Source organism: Euprymna scolopes, chromosome 32 (genome assembly GCF_053919585.1).
Source record: "Euprymna scolopes isolate OS-2025 chromosome 32, ASM5391958v1, whole genome shotgun sequence".
Classification (NCBI taxonomy): domain Eukaryota; kingdom Metazoa; phylum Mollusca; class Cephalopoda; order Sepiida; family Sepiolidae; genus Euprymna; species Euprymna scolopes.
The window spans coordinates 57,655,608-57,682,375 of record NC_136513.1 but is presented as its reverse complement, the minus strand read 5'-3'; the positions used below and the strand labels follow the sequence as shown (position 1 = coordinate 57,682,375).

The window sequence follows — 26,768 nt, the reverse complement described above, 5'->3', positions numbered from 1 at the left end:
AGTTCACAATTTACTTTTTCCTTTGACATTAATGCCCGAGCTATGAAGACATGTTTGCTGCAAGGCTAAAAATTAAAATATAAACCAATAGCTATTACGTTACGCATGCATATTCGTAATGCCGTCATTCGATGTTCACCTGGCAAATTCCATTTATTTAATTTTCACACTTTTGCACAGATTTTCTCCGGCTAACACCCAAATATAAAGTTTCGTATGGGTCTGAATATCCTATATATTATGTTTCATGTCTGTAGACCAAAAACTGACAGAAGTTTGGTAGGCAAAATTTTTTAAACAAATATATATATACGCATACATAAAACAAAGGTTTATTTACTATAACCTTTCTATGCAAATATTATGCAAGTATAAATCATGTAGAATATCTGCATTAATATAATTACACATAGTTAACTAAAGATGATTCCCCCATTAGAAAATCAAAAATACTAAAAGGAAATTAATTAAAATGAATGTTTAAAAGAATATGTAAATTAGCTAGATCTTTTGCAGATGAATGCAATTCCATGGCCCATATAACAAAGTTGTATTTTCTTTTTAAATAAATAGAAAAGGATTTATAATATGAATATCAAGATACAAAAAACTAAATTTATAAGATATATATATATATATATATATATATATATATTTAGAATGTGAGAGATTATATAATTATTTGCATAGCCAAACATTGCAGCTCACAAGAGCCATGACAGCCAACAAACCGGACGCCAAGACTCGAGTTTCACCTTCATTTGGGCTCATCACTTAGACATATCCGAAGTCTGAATTCAAAACCTGAGCCTCTTGCATGTGAGGCAGTTTACTTGATCTGTGTTAATTAATAGACTTTCTCATGTGTGCTGTGTTTGCTCATGTGGCAGAATACTCGCCTCGCATGCAAGAGACTCAGATTTAGAATCCCAAGTTCGAATATATCTGACTAATGAGCCCAAATGAGGGTGAAACTAGTTTTGGACTACCAGTTTGTTGGCTGTCATGTGAGCTGAGACGTTTTTCGGCTGTGGAAATAATTATATAATCTCTCACATTCTGAAACTTCTATTACTAATTGCTCGCTAGGTTAGCATGTCGGATGATATCGTCGTAGCGAGTATAAAACTCCTACTTGTGAGACATGTGGATTATAGCTTGGTTGGATGACTACATCCCTAATTTGAGATGAAGCAGATCCATTCCACAGTCGGATTTCGCTGCGGTTTGCTTGACCTGTGTCAATAGACTTTATTGTGTGTGGCATGTTTGCATCTGAGGCGAGTACTATGCCACATGAGCAAACGGCTCAGGCTTCAAATCCAGAGTTCGGATAAGTCTAACTGATGAGCCCAACTGAGGGCGAAACTTGAGTTTTGGACTTCTGGTTTGTTGGCTATCATGACTCTTGTGACCTGCAACATTGTCTGAGGAAATCATATAAGTGAAATTGTGTGTGTGTGTGTGTGTGTGTGTGTGTGTGTGTGTGTGTGTGTACATTTCCTACAAAACTACTGTCAATTTTCAGTCTACAGACTCGAGATTTGACATAAGGGGTACTGAGATTTGGGAAGATCTTAATCGGTTTTTGGCCAGAAATTTGGTTGTCAAGGGGTCAAAGTTCAACGATTTGACCTCTGAAACTATCAAACATCTGCCAATTTTGGGTCTAAACACTAAATTTTAGATGTAGGCTACTTGGACTTGGATCAAACTTTAATTTGATTTGAGCCTAAAACAATAAATGTTAAGGGGTCAAAATTTGGGTCAAAGTTTAAATTTTTTACCTTTGCTATCTTTACCCAAATTACTCAGCCAATGTTTGGTCTAAACATTTGAAATTTTACATAAAGTGTATTCAGACATGCAGCAAGCTTTTTAAATCAGTTTTGGGTGAAAACTTGGCTGCCAAGAAGTCAAAGTTGAAAGAGTTGACCTTTGCAGACTACCAAACTTCTCTGCCAATTTTGGGTCTAAACACTTGAAATTTTAGATGTAGGTTACCTGAACACGAGTCAAAATATACATACAAAGTTATGAACAGTACATAGAGCCTGAGCAAAGCCGGGCTGAACTGCTAATATATATATATATATATATATATATATATATATTAGCAGTTCAGCCTGGTTTTGCTCGGGCCTTATCTCAACTACGAGAAATATTGTTGAAATTTTAGCATTTATTTTTTTTACATTTCGTAACATCCGGCCATATTATTTAACATCATGATCTATACATGCGAGCTTAGGTGACCAACTTTCAATTTCAACTTTAAAGTGTTCAACAATAAGAACAGTTTTCTAAAAGGGGCTGACATAATTATTACAACAATAATAATACTCTATACTAGCAGGACCTGTGGAAATTCCAGAGGGGACCGATTCATATGTAATATATTGATGTTAGCATTCTGTAGATATTCAGCATAAATGGAGACGCTCTGATATTATTGTAACTATTTTGTTAAAACTGCAAAAGTATTTATCCAAGCTAGCAAGGACACCCGCCATAGTCAGGTCATAAAATATGCTTAAATATGATATTTTAATACTTGCAGATTTTGTATATATTATTATAGAGTTAATGTTCTATTGATTATTATATATTATAAAGTTGCGATTTAAAAAATTCGCAACTATATGACTTGGGTTCATCAGCTTGAATCAAAACCGAATCCCAAACTTATATATACATTCATAACTTTAGTTCCTTCAGCTATAATCGAAGCCAAAAACTTATGAAGAATTCTTGATAAAATTATTTATAAAAAAATAGATTAAGTGCCATCAGCCAAAATCGAAATCAAGACTTAATTCGATAAGATTATTTAAAAAAAAAAAAAAAAAAAGATTTCAGCGCCATCAGCTATAATCAAAACCGAAACCAAAACTTATGAATTCTTGCTAAAATTATTTATTAGAAGAAATGGAAGTACATAATTAAACAACCCGGATCTAAGCATGACACACACACAATCGTATTAATATATAGATATCTATAAAAGTGAAAGTGTGTATGTGTGTGTATTTCCCTACTAAACTACTGTCAATTTTCACTCTACAGACTCCAGATTTGACAGGAGTATTGAGATTTGGGAAAATCTTTAATCGGTTTTCGGCCAGGTATTTGGCTGTCAAGTGGTCAAAGTTCAACGATTTGACCTTTGGAAACTCTACCAAACTCCTCTGCCAATATTGGGTTTAAACACTTGAAATTTTAGATGTAGGCTACTTGGACATGGATCAAACTTTTTAATTTGATTTGAGCCTAAAACAAATGTTATGGGGTCAAAATTTGGGTCAAAGTTAAATAAATTTGACCTCTGCGGTTTACGAAATTACTTTGCCAATTTTTGGTCTGAACATCTGAAATTTTACATAAAGTGTATTCAGACATAAGGCAAGCTTTTTAATCCGTTTTTGGCCGAAATTTTGGCTACCAAGGGGTCAAAGTTCAAAAGATTTGACCTTTGCGGTTCTTATTAAACTATTTAACCAATTTTGAGTATAAACATTTGAAATTTTACATAAAGGGTATTCAGACATGCAAATTTTTTTTAAATCAGTTTTGGGGCGAAAATGTGGCTGCCAAGAGGTCAAAGTTGAGAGTTGACCTTTACAGACTACCAAACTCCTCTGCAAATTTGGCGTCTAAAGATTGGAAATTTTAGATGTAGATTACCTGGACATGAGTCAAACTTTTTAATATAAATATGTGCACATAAAGTTATGAACAGTACATAGGGCCTGAGCAAAACCGGGCTAAACTGCTATTGTGTGTGTATATATATGTACTTTCCTATCATGCAAATAAAAACATGCTGGCCAAAACATTTTCCAATGCAAAAAGAAAGGAAAAAAAGCCAATAGCAAGTCAGACCTCAACTCACCGCCGTCTGAAATAAAAGCATAACTACTGCTTTACAGTGTGACATTACATCGCTTGGTAGATAGGTAGTAATAACGGATTTAGCAGTTTGATGTAAATGCCAATGAATTTTTTTTCTTATAAAGAGATAAACTAAATCTCTTTACCTTGACCGAAAAGCTCTAATGGAGGAAAAGAGGGGTGGGTGGGGATTAAAAAGATTTGAGCATGACAGTCACTTACTTACATATATCAGTCTAAATGTAGACTGTCATAATTTCATTTGGCTATACAACATTAAAAAAAATAAAAGAAATACAAAGGAAAAGTAAAAATATTTTGAAATAAATTCTATAATTTTTTTGAAATTATTTTTATTTATGACTAGCAGGAAAACTCGATGTTGCTCGGGATTGAATTAGGATCACTATGTACATTTTCATTATATTCATAATACCATATTACTTTTTTTATTATTGTTTTTACTGATGCTCTCCTGGTTCTCCCCCCTCCCCCAATACAGTTAAAAGAAACTGAAATGTTGATCTTATCTTATACATAAGGTTTAAATTTCATTATAATAGGACATACGTATTTGAAGTTTAAAGGAGATTTTATCCCTATGGGTTAATTTGAGGTGGAGGTACATAGATATTCGGCACAAAGAGAGTAACAAAGATTTGGTGCCACTTCTATTGTCTTATCTAGAGAATTTTATACATATAGAAATTCCATCAAAATATGATATACTAGCATGGGTGCCCGGGTGTTTGGAGGTGTGTGTTGAGCAAAAAAAAAAAAAAAAAAAAAAAAAAAAAAAGTTATGACCCTCCTTAACATTTGTTTTGGGCTCAAATCAAGTTATTAAGTTAGATCCATGTCCAAGGAACCTATATCTAAAATTTCAAGTGTTTATACCCACAATTGGCAGAGGAGTTTGGTAGAGTTCTCAAAGGTCAGATCGTTGAACTTTGACCCCTTAACAGCCAAATTTCTGGCCGAAAACGAATTACAAAGATTTTCCCAAATCTCAATACCCTGTATATCAAATTTCGAGTCTGTAGACTGAAAATTGACAGAGTTATTGTGTAGGGAAATGTACAGACACTTCCACTTTTATAGATATGTAGATTTGAAATTTTAAAGGGTGTTTCTGCCTCTATACTTCTTTAGGTTAGGTGGGAACTTAAAGATTTGGGACCACTTTTATTGTCTTTCTCATGAAATGTTATACATATAATTGAAATTTCATAAAAATATTTTAGGTTTTAAGGGATTCTGCCCTCATAGCCCCTTTAGGAGTACACAAATTTGAGAACACTTATTCTCTTCCACAGTAAATTTTACATAATGCACTTTTAGATTTTATGTACATTCTTTAACTTTTATTTCTATGGAGAGAACACAAACATACATTGAGTTTGTATGTGATTATATATATATATATATATATATATATATATATATATATATAAAATAAAAATTACAATTAAATTTATCAAAATGATCCAAGATGGTAAAATTAAAGTATATTATAAATATTAAAGAATTAATATAAAGTTATCTCAGCCAGATGTAAAAGCTTGATAAAACCAAATAGGAGAGAGCTTATAATCCGATCCCGCATTTTGCTAATTCCTACCCTCTGATGAGAAGGAAAGTATTTCTTCAAAACTCTGCGGATTAAGGACTATCCACTTATCTAGTGTTTCCTTTTCAGATTAATTGTTTTTAACTCATTTCAAAGTGTTTTTTTTAACATGTTTTATTAACTGTTTGCTCGTGTGTGTATATATATATTATACATTTGCACTAAATAAGAGAGGGAGGCCTCTGCAGTCCTGGTCAATGACCTTCCGAGAGCTGGTGACTCAAATTACCAGTTTGCAAACCTAAACTGTTTAAGGAGAAGATCGGCTCTGCCTATCGCCCTGCTACTCATATGCTCTGTATTTAGGTGGATCTCAAAACTTCTCTGCAAAAACTGCAATGACATAACTTTTTCATCTCTCCTAATTGGGATATACATGCGATTAGAGATTGCTTGTAAATTTGATATTCCTATGAAATTTTTAGTTCAACCGGCCTAAGGTGAATGCGGCTTAAAAAAAAAAAAAAAAAAATGTTAGTATTTTGGGGTGGGTTAAGTTATCCATCCCAGGGCCACTGACCCAATGTGGTAACATATTAAGGTTCCATCTATGGATTAAATAGAATCTGTTCCAGACAAAAAAGTAAACTGACCCGGGTATCTGTAGGCAAGGTGGTTGCTCCTACACTACCCCATAACCTGAAATCAATCATCCCAAACATTTCCACTTTTTTTTTGTCTATCCTATTTTCTATCGAGAATAGGAAACGAATCTTGGGTCTACTTTCAACAACCTCATAACGCTTACTTCCCTTATTCCTCCATAAAAAAAAAAAATAAATAAATAAAAAAATAAATAAAAAAAAGTATTTAAGTTCTCCCTACCCTAAACAGTTCAGAGCATCACAAAACTGCATATAGTGTTATAAGGTCCAAATTTGGGATAGAGTGGAGTCGCCTCTTATTTGTCATTAATTAAATTTAACAATTTTTAAAAATTTTCTTCATTAGCACATAAATCTTATCAATTCTGATACAGACAATATCTGATGGGAATGCTTGAAATAATTTCAAATACAAAATAAAGCCCAAAATAAAGCCATAAAATATGTGATAGATAGAGCCAACAGAAGACTTTTAGAGTCAGCACTAATATTAAACACTAATACTATTATGCAAAGAAAGGACTTCTACCATTTAGCCCCTAGTATAGGGAAAATAATAATCAAAGAACAAAATATAAAGACAGATCCTGGTTAATTCATACTATTATCCCAAACTGTTTTTCCTTAAATAATTTAAACAAAATGAATAAGATTAGATAGAAAAAATGTACATAAGTATTTAAATAACGTATTTCCTTTTCACTGTCGTATGGTCCATGATCGTTTTCTTCTGCATTTTTTCTTTTAATTAATATCCTGAAGATGTCCCCTGAAATAGGGATGAAACGATCACCATTTTATAAATTCATTCAGTCTTTCTTTTTTCAAAAAAACACACATATATATATATATATATATATATATATATGAGAGAGAGAGAGAGAGAGAGGAGAGAAATTATGTAGATTAAGCTACATAAAGGTATCTAAGCAATTTGAAATTGATACCTATTGATTGATAAGGCATTTTCATGGAAAGTGTTCGAATGAGCTTCAATCTATGGTCCCCCCTCACCAAACTTTCACAAGAAACACTCGTCTAGCTGTAAACACTATCAATAATTCCCCCCACTCTTTATCTGTGCCTAAACCTAAACGTAGATTCCATGAACAAAGCTTTTTTCTTAGAACTGCACGCCTGTGGAATTGTCTTCCGTTTTCCTGCTTTCCGGCTGACTACAATATGGTTGTCTTCAAGTCTAACGTAAATAAGTTCTTGATGAGCCGTTCCATATAAGTTATCAACTTTACCAAATTTTCATTACTAATGATTACTATAATGTCCAATTTCTACTGTACACTCTTTAACCCTTATCCTTGAGTGGCCTCTTGGCCTTGATAATGTGGTGATGCCTATGTAAAAAAAAAAAAAAATCTGATGAGAATACAATGAAAGCAATGGCTTTAAAAGAGTAAATAATTGACTCTTCGTTTTGACATTTCAGCCTACTGGATAATCAACGTCTGAATAAATCATTCATCTTCTAAGATTATATCGTTTGGCTTTTGCTTGCAGCTAACAAAGCTGATTTCAGTCCTTGGAGGGACAACATATACCAGAATGAAAACGCTAGCCAAAATACAAAATGATTTTACCATGACTACAATACAAATAATTTAACTAATTAAAAGAAGTAAATGATTGCATATGGTCAACTCAATAACTCATCTAAAAATATTCCACTGTTTATTCAATTCTGGTGAAAACGTTTTTGATTTCAATAAAAAAGAAAAACAATTCGGTTAGGTGCTTATGTTGCACCTGTCAGATGAAATTACCTCATTGTAAAAGATTTCAATGTTCACAGGCTATCACATTGTTGTCACAAATATTTACAGTAAAAAAAAATAGGGGTAAACTACAAAATACAAAAGTTTATTCTATATTATATTTCTCAATCTATCTGTCTGTTCATTCCCTTATTTCTCAGACCTTACTCCACTAATCTGGCTGAAATTTTGTATGGACCTTTGTTATGATATCAGACATATGATAGAGAATAGTGGTGCCATTCTAGACAGTTTGGAAAAAGCAACCTGGCTGACGAGATATGTTTAATTATGTTACTAATCTAACGAGAATATAATTAAGGAACTAACAGAAAAAAATAGAGAAAATCTCCAAAATATGGTTCGATTTTATATATATTAGCAGATGGCAGATGCTCGTCTGAACTTCTGTCTACAGTCTCCCGTCCTGTAAAAACATTTGCAACACACTCATCTATCTACAACAACTGTCAACAATTTCTTACTCTGTGCCTAAAACTAAACTACCCATCTGTAGAACACAATATTGCATGGTTTCTTCCTAGCTGACTAATGTGGTCATTTTCAGGTATAATGCAAACAAGTTCTTGTTGAGTCGTCTTAAATAATTAAACCCTATCCAAGTTCAAACTTTTACCCATCAGTGTGTTGTCTCACTAGCCACTTGAAACTCATTAACGCTTATTCTCGCGTGGCTTTGGACCTTGATAAGCGGCAGCTCTCTAGTTAAAAAAAAAAAAGGACATTTCATCATTTATTATATATCAGCAGGGCTACTATATATATATGCTGTTCGGGTGAATAAAAAACAATAAGAGTTCAAAAAACTAATATATTTTGTATACAACTACAAGAATATCCATCTCCAAATGGATAAAATCAATTTCCCCATACAAAGAAATTTTGTATCACTTTTATGTCCCCTTGCAAACATTAAAATCAAAATATAACCAGATTTTAATTTTGATCAAAACCCATTAAATGATTTTCATTATAGAAAACATCTAAAATCTAGATTAAGTTTATGGAGACTTCAGAAATTGAAATTCAAGGAATCTTCCTTAATTGTTGTCTAATGCATGCAGATCAAATTTAATGTAGATCTGATATATTCGAATTTTAAAATGCGATGTGCCCATACTATGCTCCTTCAAAATACTTCATGAAACTGAAATTTGGAGAATATCTATAAATTTTTTAATACTCATAGTTAACATTTCACAAAAATCAGAGCAATCTGAATTTTCAACACATTCATAAAAATAAATTTAACTAAATATAACTCACATTATAACCCATTACACCTAGCATAGTGATAGATTAATTAAGGAGTGAATCCTGTACATATAAATATACAAACATATACATTACTTTATACTTAGATACATCACAATACAATTGGGTCCTGAACAGCTCTTGGAAATTTCACTGTTGAATGAACTCTTTGTCCCAGTATTTTTTTATCCCTACATGACACTCATGGGTACATCCTTAAAAGCGAATTCCGGCTCCTGACCAAAGAGCCTCAGCAGATGAACAAGAGACTTTCATGGGCTTCTTAGCATCAATGCCTAGTAAAGCGCTCATGCACACACCACTTAATGAACGCACATGTATGCAAATTCATAGATACACACACTCCTTCACTAATAAAACAGAGCCACGCTACTTACATATGTAAACACATGGCATTGTTCGATATTTATCTCCCTCCCACACCAAGAAAATGTGACACAAGAGTTAGAAAGTGGGACTGAAGGAACAGCACCCCTGAGGAGGAGTGCTCTGGCTTGCAAAACTGCCTACACAGATCTATTAGCATTCGCTCAGGCAATTAGCAATAAACCAACTCCTTCTCAATGCGAGAAGGTAAAGCCCAAGAGGGTGGACCTCCTAGAATGACACATGGCCAGCAACATATAGGAATTAACAGGGAAAAGGCCGTTTCAGAAATGGTATAGACTTGATTTTGGTGTCAAGAGTAAATATTCCATAGCTGAATCATCATGGCATCAGTCCAAAGAACACACGTTCTCACTAAGAAAACAAAAGTACATTAATGCACACAGTTTTATGCCTATTCATATACAGTTGTATAAACGTACATGGAGACAGCCAAAACAAAACACACATACTCAATTTCTCTGTACAGAAACACCTTTATTTTATTTCTCCAGAATGTTCTAAGACTCATTCTTTATAAATATTTATCTTCCATTGTCTTAAAATTGTATGGATAGACTTTTTTTCACAAAGGAGTCCCTACTTATCAAGGATCAAAAGCCATTCTATGATAAGTGTTAATGAGTGTATGGTGGTCACCGAGGCAACAGCATAGTAATCATTAATGGTGGAAATCAGGTATAATTTGATTATTTAAGAGGATGGCTGAAGAACTTGTTTGCATTAAACTTAAAGATGACCATATTGTAATCAGCTGGAAAGCAGGTCAGCAGAACAGTTCTACAAGTGGGAAATTCTAGGAAAGAAGCTTTGTTCATGAAATCTGCATTTAGATTCAGGCACAGATAGACAGAGAGGGGAAAATGTTGATAGTAGTTGTAACCAGAGTGTTTTGTGAAAGTTTGGCAGAAGGGAACCAAAGATTTAAACTCAGACAAGCACTTTCCATGAAAATAATTATAGAAAGCAGAGACAGGCTCACAAGGTCTCTTCTGTGGGAATGAGGTTGCAGGGAAGAGAAAAGAGCATCACTTACTAGGTTTTGAAGTCAGTTTTGAACCGTCAAAGCAAGATAGGGTGCTCGAAGCAGCTCCTGCCCAGTTGGGGCAACAGTACACGATCCTAAGAAGTATTTGGTTCTTATAAAAGGTAGAGAATTGCATTGGCAGTGAGATATCTACTGGAGCAATAGAATGATCCATTTTTCTGGCAATCTTGGCAATAAATTTGATGTATGTGTTCTATTTCAGATCAGGAGTGAAAACCAGTTCCAGAATGAAGGTCAGTTCTTCTCCAAGATGAAAGCCATTCATTTCAATTAGGCCATATGGGGTTAGAGTATGGAAAGATAGAAGCTTGGTTTTAGATGCATTAAAATTAACTAGACACCTTTCCCCATACCATCATGTGCTCAAGGTCAAAAGCGAGAGAATCAGAGAGATCTTGATCATTGCCAGTTTTTGAAGTGTTGCCATAGATGGTAGTATTATCTGCATAAATGTCTACGAATGATCTAAGAATGTGATTTGAGATATCATTCATGAAGATCAAGAGAGTTGGGCCCAGGATGGAACCATGAGAGATGCCAGCATTGATACAAGTTTCTAGTTTCTGCCTATCAGCAACTACTTTTATAAACATATCAGAAAAGAATTTGAGAAGACATTCCTAGGAAATCTTGTGAAGTAGATCTTTATGCCATACCCTTTGGAGAATGGATTCAAGACCATGGAGTAGCTTCGGGTGGGCCTCTCTATGCCATATTAGTGAGAAATGTTAAGGCTTTTTGTCTTCATGTTCTGCAAAAATCATCCCCAGCCCAGTTTCTTTTTTTTTTCCTTCTTTTTCCCCCTGTTCTGCGCTAACAACTCTGCCGACCTCTTCTACATATCACCATATTACAAGATGAAAAGTCTCAAGAAACAAGATTAAACTCAGAATTCCAACTTCCAACATTGATCCAACTAGTAGATTTCCTTCTCCAACATTAGAGAAGTTACATTCCAACCTACCAGAGTTTAAAATCTAATCACAGGAAACAAACCTATTGTCCCTGTACAGAATTGGCATTGGATCGATTGTTTCTCCGAAGGAAGTTTGCAACATCAAAATCTGACCCCCAAAATCATCATGGGCATAGAATATGTGCCTACATTAGGGATAGCTTTCCATGTGGTAGGGACATCTCCGGAGAAAATCCTAAATTTCCCTATATGTGCTTTTGAGTAGCACTTACAACATCATGTTCATTTTCTGTCTATCACCTCCACAATAGCAGAGTTACTATCGTTGAGAGTAACTGAGGAAATTGACTACATCCTGTCTGCTCATACCTCGGCTAACATTCACATCTGTGGAAATTTCAATGTTCAATGGCTAACCCACTCAAACAAAAGATGAGGAAGGGTAGGTTCTGTCATGATTTCTCCATTGCTTATAACCTAACACAGATTGGTCAAACTCACCAATTACAACTATCGTTACTAATTCTCATCATGTACCTGTCAAGCTAAATAATCCTTATCCTCGAGTGGCTTGTAGACATTGGTTAGCTATGAGTCGTTTGTAAAACACACACACACACACACACACACACACACACAGAATGTACAATTAAAAATAAATTGAATTTTTCTTACCTCCAATTGTCCATTTGTAAGTGCCTCTAAAAGAATTGTTGATATATCTTTGGACGAATGAAGTTTTCCCAACATTTGGGTCACCAATAATCAAAACTTTTAGCACGATTTCACTTTCCTTCCCTTTCCCAGACATTTGAAGAACCAAACTGACTAATATTTACTTAAATTATTTGTAGGCGAATAATTTTAAATTATAACAAGCAAAATGATATCCAGTGATGCAAATAATCCATGTTTGTTAAAAGATCCATAATTGTTTGTTCATTAATAATTGTTTGCTGAGTTTGGAAAATTTTTTTATCCAAATGACAACAGGCAGTATTTATTGCAGCTTGTAATCGAATCCAATGTCTTTTTGTTTTGGGTCATTCAGAGTTCTTGTTTGAAGTCCCACCACCAGTCTCTGTGATACAAAAGAAATTGACCACCTGAAATGTTAAAAATAAGGTTTCAATAAAATAAAAATATTTTTTTAAAGTTATATTCAATAACTGGGAAAATACTTTCCACGCCACAACTATAAGTGGTGATGTATAGGTGACCGGGCAAAAACCCATTACAATAAGTCAAACACAGACTAAAGCCTACCAACAAAACTAAATTTCTAAAAATTAAAACTTAATATTTTATTTATTTTCTTTTTAAATACAAATCTTTCTTTTGACAAACTACCGAAAAACATTTTTGTCAAGGAATAAAAATTACTTATAAATATTTATTGATAATTATTTTTTTTCATTTTTAAAAATTGATTTTTTTCATTGCTGATTTATCCATGTTTGAATTATCGTGGTGAGTTTTTGACTGGTAGGCTTTTATCTGATCACCAATATCAGAGCAGTCAATTTTATATTTAATGTGTTATTTTTTCTTTAAAATAATTGTTTTTAAAAGAATTATTTAACAAAATTAAAACAAGACAATTGTCCATATTAGAGTCCCTATTTACTTGCATCCTCAGGAGGCAAGAACCCACGGTATAAAAGATAAAGTACTTGGTAAGATTCAGTTGTAAGTTACACTTTTGTGGAGGTTTACGGTTCAATCTTCAGTGTGAGCGATACTTAGAATACAATTGTGAATTACTTAGGACTTCTCTCCAGTCATGGCTGATAGAATAAGAGCATGCTACCCTGTGGATTAAATAAAGGGCTTCACTTAAAATTCCATACAGATTTCGAAGTTTAACAAGCTACACCTGAAGAAGGTCAGGGGGTTACATTAACTGAAACATTGTGAAAATAACACTCAAAATGAAAACAGTAGTCCAAAGAATCCAAATCATACAAATATTGAGAAGTTTTCACATCTGTCCTGCTGACTTGGTAGGCCGGGAGTAGGCTGTATAAAATTTTTTTTTTTTTTTTATGTGTTAAAAACAAAACAAAATGCAAGCTGTGAATGAAAGCACAGAGTCCAAGAAGGTTCTAGTTGAAAGATGTTTTTATTCATAAGAACACATTGAGTATGTTTATTTCGGTCTCATCTTGTGCATTTATGTGTGACTAGCTTGGATGCCCGGGTGTTTGGAAGTGTGTTAAGAAAAAAAAAAAAAAAATGTGATAATAGGCAGGCAGGCTCAAACTCATAGTGCGAAGGAGGAAAAGAATGTGGGGGGAAAAAAAAAAAAAAAGCGTGACGTCTTTGCTGTTGCGTCCCTCACTAAACCAGAAGTGGTGAAGGTTTAAATTAAGGCGAGTCAGTTGAAAAGAGGGGATGACTTTCAAAAATATCGAGGAAAAAAGCGACCCCTCTCTCGAGAAGAGTGCCCAATTGAGGATGAAAAAAAATTAATGTTTTTAGCTAATTTTTCGATATTTGTTGTCCGAAGGTTAGTGCTTCAAAAATGATACCGATCTCATGAAAATCGGTCGCCTCCATCAAAAGTCGTAGGCAGACATACAAACATACATTTAAACAGACATGTGAGATCTATATTATAGATAAGCATGAAGCGTGTGTGTATTAGCATGCCTGTTTTGTGGGTGAGAGAATATGTACTAACTTGTGTATGAGAGAGTTTGGCTAGCAGTTCATAATGCTAGTGCTGTGTATACTTATTCATGAAAGTCACTTGTATTTTTGCTAAAGCAAAACACATTTAAAATGAGTAAATATGTTAGCATAAGAGTTTTTACATGGTATCATACTGCTAATTGGAACGTGTGCATGTATGTTTTCTGTGAAAGAAAAAGGAAAGGAAAGAGGGAAAGAAAGCCGAGTGTTTGGGGTTTTATAGTATGCACTAGAATTTGGAGTAAATATTCCCACTTCTTTAGTTGTTTGGAGACAAAAAGTAAGTGATTGGAGATTTTGACAAATTGAAAGACCATATGTAAAAACAACATTCACTGGTACTCCTACTTCTAACACACTGGCATTAAAGTAAGTATCTATTTTACAATAAAAAATTTAGCCATTAAAAACGATTCTACTTTTGGTGGTTACATGTAACTAGCCTGAAAAACTGGGCCTTAAAAAAAAAAGAATTAAAAACAGAGTGGGGATCAATTTAGCATATAATCTTAATGTAAAATGATTACCCACTTTCTGATCAGATAGTGTTTCAAGGATATGTAATCAATTTTTATTTTTAGTTAAACATTAGCCATTTACTTAATTTCTTGGAAATCAATAGTGAGTGTGTTTGGAAAAAGGTTATTCTCTATATTGCCACCAGACGTAGGGTAGTTAATGGTAGGGTTAAGAAATGGCAGGCTATTCATTTATGTTTTTAGGGAGTGGAGGTATTGTCCATCTTTTTGATGACATAACCTTTAGAATTTAGAGTGGAGGGGGTCATTTTTGCATATAAATGTAACAGAAAATTATGATTGATTTCTGGTCCAGCAGTTTCTAACTATATAGCATTTAAAGGACAGATAACATTTTTTCAAGAGATATATTTTAATGTAAGTAGGTGTTTTATTTTGGTTGGAGAGAAGCATATTAATGCCGAAAAAGTTGATAACTGGTATTTTATCATTTAAAAAGAAAATAGCTATTATGCTTTATGATTATTATATGCATGCACGCATCTTCACACTTATCCTATTTACAAACATAAAATCTTGTACTCCTTAGCGTACATATTCCCAACTAATAGCAAAATCTAACACCTTCGCTGTTAAATTTCTGAGATGTCAGAAAGCCGCCTACTCTAATAGTTTCTCCTCAGACTTAGACTGCTAGACTTAGGAATTCCCTCCCTGTTTCATGCTTCCGATGATATTAACTTTCAGAAGTTAAAATGTGATCTGAATAAACATCTCGCTGCTCAACTCCCACGTTACCAAATAGTAACCTTTTACAATAACTTCTTTAAATGATAAAATGTAAATTACTTTTTATAAACTTTTTCAGCATTAAAAATAGCTCTTCCCAACCCAAATAAAACATGCACATACATAAATTTTACATTCTTTGAAAATACATGTTCTAAAAACACTATCTGGTTCGAAACTGCTGGCCCAGAAACCAGTGATCTTACATTTATATGCAGAACTGGCCCCCTATTCTAAAAAATGTGTGTGTGTGTGTTATATGAAATTTAAAAATCATTTTGCATTTTCTTTTTTAAATGTTCAAAATGTTTAAATATTTTATAAATTTGAAAATTTTTTTAAATTCTTAGTATTTCATTTTTTTTTTTATAAATTATTTTGTATATTCTTTTAGTATTTATCATTTTTTGTCCTTTCTTTTACCCGCATTGTATCGCTTCTATAAAATAATTTTTTGCAATTCTAATTTGGATGTTTTTCAAAGTCGGTGTTATCTTTTTACCTTTACTTTCGTATAATACAGACTTTTTCTCATCTGACAAGAAACATTTAACTTTGAAATGCCATGGCCTGAAGAGGTTTTTCTCATTCCTATTTCTGTAACCCTTATTGATTCGATAATGTAAGCTCTTATGTAACTTTATGCTTTACCTTCCTAACTTATTCTCCTATATAATATTTTACTGCAGAAATTCCCCTCTGGACCATAGGTTTGCAATAACAGATACCACATACTAATTCATTACATTTAGGCTATTAGATACTATCTTATGTAATGTTCAAACACAATTTTAGGCACATTTAGTTATAATAAAATGCTACATTGCATCTTAGGAGCAACACCATCACAATTGTGACATCTATAGAGGAAGGAATCCCTATTTTTCTCTATAAATATTTAGTCCTCCTACTGCTACCAAGACCTATTCTATATTTCTCTACTATACTTTCATTGCACCCATCATAACTAGTTATTAGCTACATACACAATCTTTCCATTACCTGATTAAAAAAATAAATTATCCCTTCTCAATCTGCCTCATCTGATTAGCTGAGATCAGACAATTCTATTATTCCAGAATCAACTTCTTTATACATGAACTCTCAAGCTTCCAATCCTGACAATGCTATTTTTTTTTTGTTTTGTTTGTGACAGACAAATTATAAAAAAATGTATTTATATATAAAACACATTAGTCCCAACGCTGAAATAAAATCAGGAAAAAAATTACATTTTTATTATTTTTTTATCATTTCATATTAGACTAAATTTACGATGACAAGGCCGCCATATTGCTTTTAACAATTGTCCTTTCTAAACTTTAGCCTTTTTAAGGCCAAATTTGGCCTTTTATACGCTCTTAAAATGGTTCCATGAAAGAGCATAAACAAATTTGCTTAAAAAGGCCAATCTGTCAAATCTTAGAAAAGCCAAATTATAGAAGCAATATGGCCGGCTTGATTGTCATATTTAGTCCAATAAATATGAATTCTTTTCTAATGTGTTTTATATAAACAAATAGTTTTTATACTTTCTGTGTGTCTTATGTTCCGAATCCGTCTATCAAATTATTTACGCCGCTAAACTACATATTTACCCTAAATTACATTACCTACGGAAACACTTTGTTATATATATATATATATATATATATACATACACACTTTTCCAGACTAGGAACATAAGAGACAAATGCCTGTTCAAAACGGTCATCGAATCAAAACTAATTTTTAATGATTATTTGGATTTATTATGAAAATTTACGTTCATAAATGCAATTTATTTTAAGTAACACATTTTCGTATAATAAAAACTTATACATTTTAGAATTTTCTTAGACTTATAGTGAGCTGTTTAGACCTGCCAAACTAGCTTTGTCTGCATCAAACACACAGAACAAGCTGTGTGCAGTAGCACACACGCATGGAGCAGAGTGCGTGCAGGCATCACACGGCTTCCAGTGACCTTTGACATTAGGCTTCTGTCCCCTCTTTTTCTTCCTCTTTTTTGCTTGACACCAAGCCGTGCACACGTATAAACCATGCGCTTCATAAGCATGCAATCGGAGAGCAACAACAGAAACATGAGGTAGGCTTGCATATTTTTCATATAAATTGTGTTGCAGACCAGGATATAAAATACCCTAACTTGCTACAAGAAAATAATGAAACTAATGGAATTGAAGGAAACAAAAACTCAATTGATGGATAAGATAAACGTGTCGTTTATTTACTGTTGAAAGAATGCATGTTTTAGATATAACGTGTTTATGTCCGCGAGGGTGTAACCATCGTTCGTTGCGGGACTGGTGTTGTAGAAAGAAAAAGGAAATGTGTGTTCATCTCAAGTTCAGGTCACTATCGTTTGTTCGCGCGTGTGAAAAGAAGTGAGTGATGTAGTGGAAATTGGAATGATAGTCCAGCGTGTAGACAAAGAGGATAGAGAGTTGACATCAGTTAGCAGTCAGCTACGCGAAGGTGTTCTCAGGGACCAGTAGTAGATAGTAGATAGATGTTATCTTTTTGTCCCACATAGTAGCAAGTCGTGTGATGATGCGCGATCGGTCAAAAGCCGAGCCGAAAAGAAGGAGCCGCTTATTGCTCTTTCTTTTATACTCGTTTCCAGAGTGTCTTTTGCGCAGGTGTGGATTTCCTTTGAAAGGAAGTGATGTCGTCCATCTGTGTGCGTACGTGTGTGAGTACATGTGTGTACATTAGCGTGTGTATATACACGTGAATGTAAGTGTATGTACGTGTGTGGATGTGGGCACGTATGTTTGTGTGTGTGTATGTATATGACAAGTAATATAGCTTGAAATGTGAACGCGTGTTTTGGTGTGAGACTAGGAAAGGCTCGCACAATTGTTATCTGTAAAATGCTTACACAGAGCTAATGCAATATGAAAAATCCAAGACATAATTAAGCTATATATCGCTCGTGTAAAATATGAACTTAAACCTCTATTGGTGCACACTTCCACAGAGGTCAACATGTACAAGCCACAATCATACTCCTTACGTGACTACCCAATTATTGCACTAATGTATAAACTTTGTTTTGTTTTAAATAAATAAATAATGTAATTTTATATATACTGGTATAATGGTTTTCTTTATTGCTAAGTCATAAACATGCTTTCTATAGCCTCGCAACAGACTTGTGCAGTCACTCACACACTTGCGCAAATAAACGAACCTTTATTCATTTCAATTTTCCCTGCATATTTTACAAAAAAAGTTTTGCCAGCAACGGCACAATTTCAAATACGCCCACACACTTTTCTCAACCATCAAAAGTAAAAACATTTTTGGCAGACGTAGTTGAAAGCACCATCACGTGACAAGTAGCCAATGAGAAAATTAAGATCATCTTTTTCACGATTTTCCAAAACCAAAATATTAGCAGTAGCAATCGTTTTCTGGAGCCGGCCAAAAATGTATAAAACAGTCGTCTACTGAGAGATTTCAGCTTCTCTCTCAGCTCGCCTTGACGACTCAACGAGAATTTGCCTCTCGTGTTAACACCGTCACCGCCAATACCGCCATGCAGACATTAGCGCATTCATTCCACACATCTAAATTAATAACAAATCACTCTTCTCGAATTACTTTCCTCATGGGACTTTTTAAGCTAGGCGAACTTCGCCAGATAAACAAATTTTAAATTCATTTTATTACTTTCATACAGGACTTTAACCTTCAAAACTCATTAATTCCACGAAGGACTTTCGGTACTTGTACAGTTTAGTCAAGACATTAAAAAAATGAAAATACCGAAACAAAGTTTAAATTGTATGTATTCGTTAGAACGAAGTTCTCCGAGAGAGAGAGAAAAAAAAAAAAAATCTTTAATTTCGTCAAGTATTTATTTATTTATTTATTTATTTTTTACAGCGGAAAACCCCGTTTTTATGAGAGCGCGTTGAAGGCGGCCATCTTGGATATAAAAAAATTGTTTGAATTTTAGAAATGCCATAGGGAGATAACTCCAGTTAAAGCGCTGACACCCCTTCCCATCTTTAATACTAGCTTTTCTTCCTAAAAATCGCACATTTTGCTCGGTATCATAAATTGTTTTTTTCGCTGTAAAAAAAAAAAAAAAAAAAAAAAATACTTGATGAAATTAAGTGAATTTTTTTTTTTTTTTTTTTTTCGGAGAACTTCGTTCCATAACGGATACATACAATTTAAACTTTTCGATGTTTTCATTTTTTAATGTCTTGACTAAACTGTACAAGTACCGGACTTTCACCTAACATTTTTAATTGCAAAGACTTCGAAAGAACTTTCGCTAGTTGGATCTTTGTGTAATCACATTGTTTTCGTTAAAAAAATAAATAAATGCGGTGCATTTACATCACGAGGTGTCGTTTTGTTTCATTCTTTTTTTTTTATTATTTTGTTTGGGGGCGAGGAAATTTAATTTTACTTAAATTTCTGGTCCCCTAACTTCATTCAAAAGTTCGTTTATAAAGAAAAAGGGAGTTTTTTTGGGGGGGGGGTCATTTTAATATAAATGTAAAACGCCTGTTACAATTTATTTCGAAATTATAATTATTTTATAAAAACAAATATAATTCAAATAATTCAAGTTATATTTTATGTTATTGTGCTAATTTAGTGTGCTTGTTTTGCTTTTAAAAATAAGTTACATTACGCAAAACTTTAACATTTCCTTTAAATTGTCTTCCCTTGTTCCAGGTGGAGTTCTTAAAAAAAAAAAAAAAAAAAAAAAAAATTGTCCTCTTATATAAAAAAGTAGTTCCCGCCCTTTGTTCAAACTAATTATATCGACCACTTCTTTCTGAAAGCCCTATTTTGATTGGCTAGGATGAAGCTCCTTGGACAACAAACATTTAATATAAGCAGAATTCTGGAAAAACAGATTCGGCCTCTTTTTGAATCAATCGTCGGCCTATAGACAACTATGGAAAATCTCTCCTAAATTTGCCGCCGAATTTTGATTGAACTTTTTCAGGGAGCCGTCCAAGACTTTTGGACGATAAAGAACTTTTTATTGGACTTCTAAAGCCGCAAACACAATTAGTTTTGCAAGAACCTTTTCTTTGTAATATTTTCAATTTAATATACATAATTTTCTCCAATTCTTGTGTGAGTTCAGCAATCTTTATTTCTGTATTTCCCACTTCCTACTTCAACAAGACACCAGCTCCCGGCAATCGCCATACTCTGAACCTTTTTTTATGTAGTCGTTTTAGAGTTAAGGTCGTTAATATTACGTAATATCGGGATGGATTCATTCTACTCTAAGTGATACAAAAAAAAAAAAAAAATCAGGTAAATGTTTACTTGGTTTCCATCTTAATATTTTCATTTAAAATTACCTTCGAGGGGTTTCTGGTTGAAAATGAATATTGCATTTAAAATTTTCCGCAAATAAGTAGTTTTCTGGATATCAAACAATGATTTATGTTATAAGTGGTGGCCATTGTTATTACTACCATGCTAACTTGTTTATCATTTAATAAGTAAACTTGCAATACCCTTCGAAAACTTTTCATTATTTAACTTTTAACTTTACCGCTTCCCGTAATTTTTGCATATTGTACTAATTTCGACATGACAAGTAGATACCATTGATTTAAATTTAAATTCAATATTTCGATTTTCGTTCTAATACGGAAGAAGCGTCTTCATTTTAAACATGTTTGGAACTCTTTACTCTTCCCAATTTTTCGTCTAAAATTTTAATCACGTGATTACGGTGTAGCGCAGTCGCAGTATCACTTGTGGATTTAGCTGAATACGATATTAAAAAATCACTTTATTGGTACTTATGCACTTAGGTTACCGGGCTGGCGGGTGTATTGTAACTATTCTGTACTTTCACCGTGTTTTGTTATAGTGAAGTGACTTATCACATCGCGGGGGAATCTTTAGCAGACATTTGAAATAAGAATGTTTTAAAAAGTGTGGTTCATGTGTGTGTGTGTTACGTAGTTTTTAATTGATTAAAAAAAAAAAAAAGTTTTCACGAGCGGTTTACAAAAACATGTTTTGCGTTCTTTTTTTTGGGGGGGGGTATTCAATTATAGAACTTGTCTAGTTTAACAGGTGCTTGCTTCAGCAGTTTAATCCGTTTTTCCCGTTTAACCGTTTTCCCCTAAGTAACGCGCCGATATTCACCGAGTAGAATACCGTTTAACATTTCACAAATTCTGCGCGGCCGCCACCACCACCCCAGTGTAAACAGTAGGCACCGCCAAAAAATGGCCGCAAAATCAAGTTGTTTTTTAAAACTAAATTACATTTATTAAAATCCATTATTTCTGAGTAACTTTTTTTTTCCAGAAAGATAAAACCCTGAATTTTATCATATAGAAAACAGAATAATGTAAAACTTTTTCTACTATTTTTAATTAAATTTTAAATGTTAAATTTTCCCAAAAAATTAACAATTGACATTTGTCTTGCACAAAAAACGTACTTAAATATTTAAAAAAAAAAAAAAAAGTTTTTTTAAATAATTTATTTATTTATTGTCTAACTAAGATTTAGGATGATTTTCCAAGAGAATATGCAAAAATATAATATAAGTACCTGAATTTCAAATAATTCCACTTATTCATATAGGTAACCAGATATTTCGCGTCGATACTCTTTACGTTTGCGTTTGATAAGGAGAAAACTATGGAAGACCAAACAGGCCAAAAAAACTTATTTTTCAGTGACGAAAATTTCAATGTATTAAGCTGAGGCTGGCCAGTACCAGATGGGTGACCATTTGTATGAGTTTGGTTTTTAATGTGTATGTGTGTGTGGGGGGGGGGCAATTTAAAGCAGAATAAAAAAAAAAAATATTTCAGCGCGTTTGGTCCACCGTAGTCGAAAGGCGGCAAACGTTTTCAAACGGGATCGAAAAAAATGATGCTATTTTTAACAAAGGGCACAATATTTATCGAATTTTTTTTTTTGTATCGATTATTCAAAGCATGCCCTGTTTAATAATGGTCATGCATTATTCGGCTTGCTAAAAAAAAATTGTTAATTTATTTATCAAAAATTTTAAACTGGCTTTTTTCGTATAAATATTAAAAAAAACTTTATCTTGCTTAACTTAAATTATTTTACTTGACATATTCACCGAACTTCACACTTCAAAACTCAAAAGCGGGATAATTAAACACAATCGAAGTTCCGATATTCAGACGTCAAAATAAGGTATGCAAACAAGTTTTTTTTTTTTTTTTTTTTTTTAATCTATAATTCTGTCCCTTACAACAACACGATATGTTTTGTTCAGTTTCAGATGATTATTGTAAGCATATTTGTTCCCACTTCAAAACAAGGGGGGGGGGTTGTAAGCAAAAAAAAAAAAAAAAAAAAATTATATATATATATAAATACCGTTTATGAAAAATAAGTACACTGTTATAAAGTTCATTCTTCTCCTAATAATGGCTGAAAATTTCGTATTGATCGGATAATTACCTGATTTTTGGTAGATTTTTAAAAAGACGGTCCGTCAAAAAGTACTGACCTGCCCCCCCCCCCAGTTTTGGCGGTGCTTAGTAAAAAGTATGTGAAATTTTAAACAGTATTCTACTCGATAAATGTCGTTATTTACGACTAAGGTATATTAAACTGCAGAAGCACCTGTTAAATTACACAAGTTCTATAATAGAATACCCCCCAAAAAATGGAAAATGTTTTTTGTAAACTCGTGAAAAGATTTTAGCTCACAAACTAGATAAAAATCTTTTAAACTTTATTTTAAATGTCCGTTCAAGATTCCTCCGCGATACTTCATTACACACGAACGCATCATGTAAGAAAACACTACTGAAGGCGGTGAAATGGCGTAAAATAGTCCCGGGGGGGGTCATACTATGCAAACGGTAAATTTGCGACGGGTTTGATTATCAGATTTGTTGTCAGCGACTTCGAATACCTATGAAAAAACAAATTTGAGTGGTGATCCTGGTCCACTGGTCGGTGTAGCGTACCTTATATTTACTTCTGAAAGAGAGAGTAGAGTCGTGGCTACTCTCGGTGGTCGTGGTAGAGTCAATAGAGAGAAAAAGGTAATTAATTAACCAGCCACATTTAAATACTTGGTTATATTGAATTCAGCTTTAAGATGGCTACCATTAAAACAGTAACCAAATTAGTTATAATTTCGTCCAGTTAATAATTTTTATAACAAAACAGTGCATTAACCTAATTGTTCGACCATTTAATTGAGACAAATTGTTATAAAACTAGAACTAAATTGATTAAAATAAATGTTATTTGAATAGCAACTATCTTAAAGCTCACGAGAAACAAATTTCCGAAGATCATTGAAACTATGATTAAACTTTATGTTAAAAAAAAAAAAAAAAAAAAAAAAAAATACACACGACTTTTATTTCATGACAAAAATACAATTTAAGATTTAAAAATTGGGTACTTATGTATTTTTGGTATTTCGAAAGCCATTCTTAACCCATGGAAGGGTGTTTTATAACTATTCTGTTCTTCCACTTAACAATTTAATAAGATATTGTGAAACTTGAATTTAAGCTGAAAAAAGGTTAAAAATAGCGCAGTCGCAGTACTAAAAATACATAAGCACCAAAAATTGCCATCCAAAATGTGCACGAAATAGGCGAGAACACCCCCTACGCTACAATTAAGAAAAAAGGGATCAAAGTCCGTAATAAAGCACATTCAAACATTTCTTTTTTACTTACTGTTGCTCGTTCTGTCTCATACTCATCTTTAATCAAAATGGTTAAAACTTTGTGATCCATAGTAACCGTTTTGCCACCAGAAATACTTTCAAAATAAAATGTGATATATAAAACAAATCTTAATTCATTTCATGACTTTTTTTTTAAGTCAAGTTTTGTTAGTTCTTTTCGTCATTTGCTAATAAATTAAACGCGCACTTTGTTTTTGTTCCAACAACTGCGGCAGTCGACTGAACTGCCTAAAAACCTGATATTAATTATTATTTATCGTAAATTAATCTCGGGTGCAACAAATACTAATTGGGCATTAGTATTGTTCAGTGGAACAGTCAATTTTCCTATTATTGTTTCCAAACAACAATACTCCCCAGTCCCCACCCACCCCCAAAAAGATTTATTTTTTTACCTTAAAGATAGAAAGGCACGTGACGACGCTATTTCTACCAGGTGCGCCATCGAAACGGATTAAAAAATACAATAAAAATATATAAATATAAATAATATAATAGATGAAAAAAAAAATACAAGTGGTTCTAAAGAATTTCACTTTATATTAAAATATCTGGTACTAGTGCAATTAATTGATCCGTGCTGAAATCATAACGTTATTTAAAAAGCCATTCTTAATATGGGGAGGATGTTTTGTGCCTATTCTATACTTCAACCGGGTTTGTATTACTGTACACATAGATTCGAAAAAGTTGTCAAAAAACAAATATGTAATAAATAAATGTTATCAAAGGCAAGATAAGTTACTTTTCTACCAAACTAGATATAATTCACGTGTTTTCATTCAATTTAACATGTTTATTCAGCTCGAAAAACATGCAGTGTTTACCGATGCATTGGAAAATTCAAAATGGCGGCCGACTCTCTCTTAAACACAGTAAGTTCGGGAAAAGGTGTTATAAATAATAAACTAGACAAAATACTGTTAGAAATTCTCTCAATATATATTACCGTGACATAGGTTGACATATATTCGGTGTTTTTTTTTATAGTATTTTGTCTAGTTTATTATTTATAACACCTTTTCCCGAACTTACCGTGTTTAAGAATCTATGTGTACAGTAATACAAACCCCTTCAACCTTACAATTGAATAAAAAAAACATATAAAACTTTAATTAAACTTGGAAATACGATTTAAAAAAATACCGCGGATCAGTAAGTGCACTAGCATAAAAAATCTGTATTGTACCTGTAATATATTGGAGAGGATTATCTCCCTTGCACTTCAATGAACTACCACTAGAGGGCGCGACAGTCTTTAAATCTGTTCTTTTGTAAAATAAAAGGACCGGGAGACGATCTTTCCCTACGAGACGTACCGTCTGCCGATCTATCTATAATGTTATTTTGTCTTGTGCATTTTTATTCATTATGCATTGTTAATGTTGATACACTTCAATTGGCGACGAAGAACGAATAATGCGGAGGAGTAACAAGACAATTTAAAATTAAAAGCGAACACCCACACCAAATCGAACGAGGAAAGTTGCCGAGTAGCGGATAAAAATGGCTTTATTAGGCACCATTGGAGAATGGAATAGTGCGGAAGAAGAATGGTCGCACTATATTGAGAGAGTAAAGTTTTTTTTTACTCCCAATGATGTGTTGAATGAAGGTAAGAAACGTGCTATATTTTTGTCGGTTATTGGGGCAAAAAATTATGCTATTCTCAGGGGTTTAGCCGAAAACAGGCCAGAGCAGAAAACATTTGAAGAACTATGTATTCTGATGGAGAGGCACATCAGGCCGGCCCCCAACGAGATACATAAACGTTTCTTATTCAACACGAGAGACAAACAAGAAGGTGAGTCCATTAGTGAATATGTGGCCACACTGAGAAAAATGTCGGAACATTGCAACTTTGAAGAAAAAGTAAATGAACACATACGTGATCGTTTGGTTGTGGGAGTGAAAGATGAGAAGATACAGGAGCGCTTGCTGGGCGAAAGAATGCTAACTTTGCACAACGCCATTGAAATAGCAGTGTCTATGGAATCGGCAAGGAAATATTCCAAGTTGATGTTGGGAGCACAGACGAGTGGAAGTGAAACGTCCGTACACAGGTTACCATTAAAACGAGTGTTATCGTTGTGGAAGCACTGGCCACCAAGCGGACAAGTGCCAGTTTAAAAACAAGGAATGTTTTAAATGCAGGCGAATAGGGCATACTTGTCGGAAGTGTAGGCAAGAAGAGAGCAGACCTCCTAGCTCCGCAACACGAGGTAAGGAAAGCAGGATGGTGAACAATGTGGAGGAAAATTGTTGTGAAGAAATGGAAATAAGTATGGAAAGGCTAGACTTGCACACAGTTGCTAACCTTCGGACACCACCAGTATTAGTGGAACTGCTAATTAATCAAGAGAAAGTGGTCATGGAAGTGGACACTGGAGCTGCATGCACAGTAATGAGCCTAGAAAAATTCAATAAAATTGGCCAAGTTCGTGATCTAAAGGAAAGCCATGTCAAGTTGAAAACGTACACTGGTGAATTAGTGAAACCACATGGGACCACAGACGTGGAAGTAATCCAGGAAGGGTTAAAGCATCGACTACCTTTG

General features: G+C 33.5%; 1 protein-coding gene across 2 annotated transcripts in view; it reads right to left on the bottom strand.

Moving 5' to 3' along the window:
* The window catches only part of LOC145256377 (ras-related protein Rab-29-like), a 56,033-nt gene extending 31,408 nt beyond the window's left edge, over nt 1–24,625 (bottom strand). The window contains exons 1-2 of one of the 2 annotated variants that reach the window (XM_080115207.1): nt 24,607–24,625; nt 12,218–12,648 (exon numbers count right to left, since the gene is read on the bottom strand). In XM_080115207.1, coding sequence (XP_079971333.1) covers nt 12,218–12,353 — 136 coding nt within the window. In that variant the 5' untranslated portion in view covers nt 12,354–12,648; nt 24,607–24,625. Of the gene's footprint in view, nt 1–12,217; nt 12,649–24,200; nt 24,585–24,606 lie in introns of those variants that run through there. The other variant, XM_080115206.1, reaches the window with a different exon arrangement.
* Between the last annotated feature and the right edge of the window lie 2,143 nt (nt 24,626–26,768).